We start from the raw sequence: 5,381 nt of genomic DNA on the forward strand, positions 1-5,381 counted from the left end.
CAACCCCTCAGAAAACGAACAGGAAATGATATCACCACAAACCCCAGGAACCCCATCCAGAAGAAAGATATCAATGGAAGGCAGGAGACAACAGCTTCACTTCACTTGGAGGTCGCCACTGATGATGTTACCGAGCCAGGTAATGAAACGTCTGGATATCAAACCTACAGCTCAGCGAGCAAACCTACACCCTAAACCTCACTTAGTAATGCTGTAGTTTAATAACATTTGCTGCCTGTACGCGAAGGGAGTAGAAACAAAAACCCCACAAGAATTCTGGCAGTGAATGAAATCAATGTCACATACCATCTGTCTGTTTGGAAGCAGGACTGGGACTTCCCTTTGATGTGTCACTATCCTTTTCACCATGTGCAACTTCCTTTTCTTCAAGTTTGTCGATGAGTTTATTTAGGGTCGTGGCCAAGGTCTTGGAGGCTTGATTGCGATCAAATTCCCCTTTGAGACCCTCTGCTTCAAGCTCATCTTGTGCCTGAACAAAAATGTTAGATTGCGTCAGGGTATAATACTAAATCGCGTGCTACTCACCAAGGTTACACCATGCAAACAAATGATTACATAGAATACACAAATTATGTGGAGAGATGTTATCATCTTGTCATTTAAGATGAAGATCACATTAAGTCTTGGGTTATTCCTCATTGCATGCTGCAAAAGGCATTAATATGGCTACAGCAACAACTGCATGGTGCCATTCATCTTCAAGTCTCAGAATATTCCACTAAGACACAGTACCTTAACATTTTCAAAGCCCCTACTCAGATTACTTTACCCTCGTGTAGAGTGGCCAAACAGGAAGAACACATGCAGCTGACAGAATGCTGGAGAACACGCAAATCTTTCTACTTATCCATATAAAGGGCGATTGATATCTCGGAAGTGATGAACAGAACCTGAGGTTTCTTGTCGATACAAGTGCAGTGAGAGCAACAGAACCATCACAAAAAGTTTAACTAGCTTTCCTCCCTCCGATTTTGACCAATGGCTGTTACATCAAAGGAGTCATTTATTCGGCTTTCCACCCAGGACATTGCAAGGAGAGCTGAAGCAAACATTTTCCCTTGCATATGAAACATACGCATCACAAATTTTATTTTAGCTGTTGATTCCTGATGAAGGGCTTATGCCCGAAACGTCGATTCTCCTGTTCCTTGAATGCTGGCTGACCTGCTGTGCTTTACCAGCAACACATTTTCAGCTCAGATTGCAAATCAGTGGCCAAGCTCAAGGGTAGAATTCTTTTTTTCTAGCCCAGTTTCTCTCGGTGAACTTGCACAAACCACTGAAAGAGTCAGGTCATTTTAGAAACTGCAAAATAGCATCTTACAATGAAAGAAATAGGGCAATGAGACAAATCAGCACAAGACATGGATCATGCAGATCTACTCGTTTATTTGAAGTAAATGTCCTTGCATATCACATGTCACAGAATCATGGAAGTGTTACAGCAGCAGGCAGTCTTTCAGTCCACCACACTTGCACTAGCTCATTAACTGGGCATCATTGGCTGGTGCCAATCCCCCCCCTCCTACCCCCCACCCCAATGTGTCATTCTAACACCAGCACCCAGTTGAAAAAAGGTTTGTTCCGACCCTGTCTTATCAGCTACGTTTACTGATTTTTAACTTGCATGAAAACGGTTGTAAATTCACAGTGCGTATTACTCACTTCATCAATTAGATTTTCAAATTCTTTTTCCATTTCTTCCTTCACTTCTCTTTTAATTTCAGACATCTTTGATTTAGGTAGGGACACGTCTTCAAGTTCCTTTTCAAAGTCTTTAATGAGCTCATTTTCTTCACTATCAATCATCTCCTCTTGTTTTGCTGATAAGTCTTGGTCAGTGGTTTCGTCAGAAGATCTTGCAGAGGTATCCATAGCCGGATCCTTATCCTCATCACCTTTCCGCTGTCATACACCAAACAAAAAGGAAAAAAAGAAAAAAAAAAAAAAAAGAGTTTTAGGTGTGACATATGCACAAGTGGAAACACACTTCACTATCCTCTACACTTGTCAACCCATGGGCATTTTTAACCTGAATACATTTATTAGTATACACAAGTGCAATTAGAATTTCTCAAGTACATGGTCACTTCCAATCTAACTATCAATGGAACTGATGCTTCAAATCAGACGTGAACGGATTTTATGTTTTAAAGAGAAAAGGCACAGAACTTATCATATTCTGCAACTGCTGTTCAAGCAAATTTTTTAATACTATGACTACTAAAAACAAAACAGCCAAAAAAAAAGATGGATTGTCTGGAATTTCTGACCATGCCTTGGCAATGGGATTGATGTGTGGTTTTATCATTAAAAAAAGTGTGCATGGGGGAGAACAAAACTGAATTCAACTAAGAGTCTGTCTCGGGCTCTTGCCCGAAATGCCGATTCTCCTGCCCCTCGGATGCTGCGCTTTTCCAGCAACACACTCTCGACTCTGATACCCAGAATCTGCAGTCCTCACTCTCCTCCTCCTCAATTGTTGAATAGCCAACATTGACAATCCAGGCGATTCCAAGCAGACTGGTTATTGTCTGTCAAGTAATAACCTAAAAGTTGCCATTTTTAAATGGACCAGGTTTGTGGAAAGAAAATGAGAGAAATAAACTTCCCCTTAAGTACTTTGTCATCGTAACGCCAGACCAAGTGGCTCCACACCAGTAGTTTCATAATCTTTTAAACTATTTGCACAACCTCTTTCTCCCCCCCACCCCCACCTGAAATGGAAGCTTCCTATGAAATTGTCCTGCTTTTTCTTCCTTCGCTTCTCTAAACTTGAGCAGCAATGAGGGAAGGGTATTAATAAAAGGGATGAGCTAAATAAATTAAACAAGCTCAAAAGAGAACAAAATTCTGGGAATGGATCGATTGCATCTACATGCTTTAAATAGAATCTAGGGATGAACTCGGACGCATTACAATTTATATTTAATAACTTGGTAGCAAGGGTTAGTCTCAGGACTGACAGATAGTGAATCTGATTCCTGCATTTAGAGAGACAGAGGGGCTTTTTAAAAAATAAACACAGGAGTTCAATTGTGGAAAGAACTGCAAGAGGAAGTGGTGAATGCAGGTGCAATTATAAATGTTTAAAAGACATTTGGATGAGGACATGAATAGGAAAGGTTTGGAGGGATATGAGCCAGGCGCAGACAGGTGGGACTAGTTTAGTTTGGGGATTATGGTCGGCATGGACTGGTTGGACCAAAGGGTCTGTTTCTGTGCTCTATAATGTGTCCAGGAAATTTTACGCCAGTCAGTTTAACATCTGGGAGTAGAAAACAGTGGCATTCAGACTTAAACATAGAAGATCTAGAAATGAGGAATATAATAATAAATAACCAGCATAGACAGCAAAAGTGAAAGCTGAAAATTTGAGGAACAGAAAATATAACTAGTTGTAATTCAAGAGGCCTTTCAAAGGTGACCTATAAAACACTAACGAAGGAAGTGAACGTGGAGCCAGGGGCTAGCTGGCTTCAAGTTCTAAATCAGTGGCGCACAGAGCAACTTCACAGGTGGGAAGCAGTGCGCCACAAGGATCAGTGCTGGTACCACTCATTCTCAAATTTGCATCAATGATTTGAACTGCAGATCAAAAATGTCTCTAAATTTGCAGATAACATCCGATCGGAAGGAAACATTGGTGCCAAGGAGGACTGTGACTAGGTACAGGAGAATTTTAATGAATTTACAAAGTGGACAAATAATTGGCAAGAGAAGTTCAAACCAGCTAAGTAAGGTTGGTTGGAAGAACAAAGAGGTCACTTATTAGTTGGAAGGTAAATCGAGGTGGGATAGAGCAACAAAGGGACCTTGAAACAGGAATACAATTACTACAAATGAAGAGGTTAAGATCAGAAAAACAGCAAGCCAAGAACTAAGCTTTATTTTTAGTAGGGGATTTATGCTAGCCCTGTACTGAACCTTTCTTGGACCACACACAGTACTATGAACAGCTTGATTATATTTTACAAAGGCGAGAAGAACTGGGGAGGGTGCAAAGAAGGTTTACAGGGATGATACAGAAACATGCAAGTCAACACATCAGGGAAGGAACAGGCTGGGTTTCTCCATACTTGGAAGCCAGCCAGCTGAGGGATGACCAAACAAAAAGGCCTTTAAAATTAATGAATGCCTTTGTATCCACTGTTTCAAAATCTAGGTTTCCTCTGGTAGGGAACGGCATAAAGTAGAGGCCATTAAGAGAGTGACTAAGAAATCCAATAGGGAAGTCAGAAATTTCTTCATCCAAAAAAAGAAGAGTGGTGGGAATACAGTGCTTGATCCCAAAGGGAATGATTGAAGCAAACAGTATACAGTAGATGAATATCAGGAGAAACTGGGCAAGGAGATAGGAATAGAGGGTTATGATGACTTAGGGGAGCAAAGATGGGAGGAGATTTGAATGAAGCATAAACATCAGTGTGGATTTATTGGGCCAAATGGCCTGTTTCTATGCTCTACACCCTCTGTAGGAATACACAGCAACTAAGCGAAGAAGTGTGATATTTATTGAAATGAATGCTAACAAGGATGAAAAATAAATTCCATCAAGTCCATTTAGCACAAAAAGGGATATGGTTAAACTGCTACAAAATCTCGTCATCCATTAACATCCAGACAAGCAAATTATAATTTTTAAATCAGAATACCAACAAAAAAAAGAAAAGATGACTACAAAAAGGTAACCACCTTGCTTCAAGATCAACATTTAATGACAATACCACTGGAATGTTCCATCAGTACCTTTGCAGTCTGGTCTTTTAATTCTCGAATCAACTTTAGCAGATCCTCTGGGTTCCGGGTTATTCTGAACTGGACTTCCTGTTTGCCTGAATAGAAAGTGGGTGGGGGTGCATGGAAAAATTACAAGATCACTGTCACGTCAGAACTGAACTTTAAAAACAACTAGCTCGTAAATTATACAACTCAAATATTGTTGTTTAGCTCAAGTTAACTATGCTCGAGAAAAGTTGGATGGACTGCCCTGTCCTTTGATTTTCAGGGGTTTTAACTCAATGATATATAGTAATAATTTTATTTACCTTGGTCATCTTGAAGGTTGTCATCCCCAGTTTTAAATGCATCACTCAATTTAGAGTCAGCCTAACAAATAAACAAAAACATTCTATTACTGTTACTCCGAGGTTCAAGGGGGCAGTCTTACCAATTTCCCATTGAGGGCTGAGAAGTGGCAGATGGAGTTCAATCCAGATAAATGTGAAGTGCTGCATTTTGGGAAAGCAAATCTTAGCAGGACTTATACACTTAATGGTAAGGTCCGAGGGAGTGTTGATGAACAAAGAGACCTTGGAGTGCAGGTTCATAGCTCCTTGAAAGTGGAGTCGCAGGTAGAT

At 40.4% G+C, this 5,381-nt stretch overlaps 1 protein-coding gene across 3 annotated transcripts in view; it reads right to left on the reverse strand.

Annotated features, from left to right (window-relative positions):
- Positions 1-5,381, reverse strand: part of os9 (OS9 endoplasmic reticulum lectin) — a 45,952-nt gene that overhangs the window by 11,174 nt on the left and 29,397 nt on the right. For all 3 annotated transcript variants that reach the window (XM_043682095.1, XM_043682094.1, XM_043682092.1), the window contains exons 9-12: positions 5,070-5,130; positions 4,771-4,856; positions 1,687-1,926; positions 307-490 (exon numbers count right to left, since the gene is read on the reverse strand). In XM_043682095.1, the coding sequence (XP_043538030.1) occupies positions 307-490; positions 1,687-1,926; positions 4,771-4,856; positions 5,070-5,130 (571 nt within the window). The remainder of the gene's footprint in view (positions 1-306; positions 491-1,686; positions 1,927-4,770; positions 4,857-5,069; positions 5,131-5,381) is intronic.

Source organism: Chiloscyllium plagiosum, chromosome 43 (assembly GCF_004010195.1).
Source record: "Chiloscyllium plagiosum isolate BGI_BamShark_2017 chromosome 43, ASM401019v2, whole genome shotgun sequence".
Taxonomy (NCBI): Eukaryota; Metazoa; Chordata; class Chondrichthyes; order Orectolobiformes; family Hemiscylliidae; genus Chiloscyllium; species Chiloscyllium plagiosum.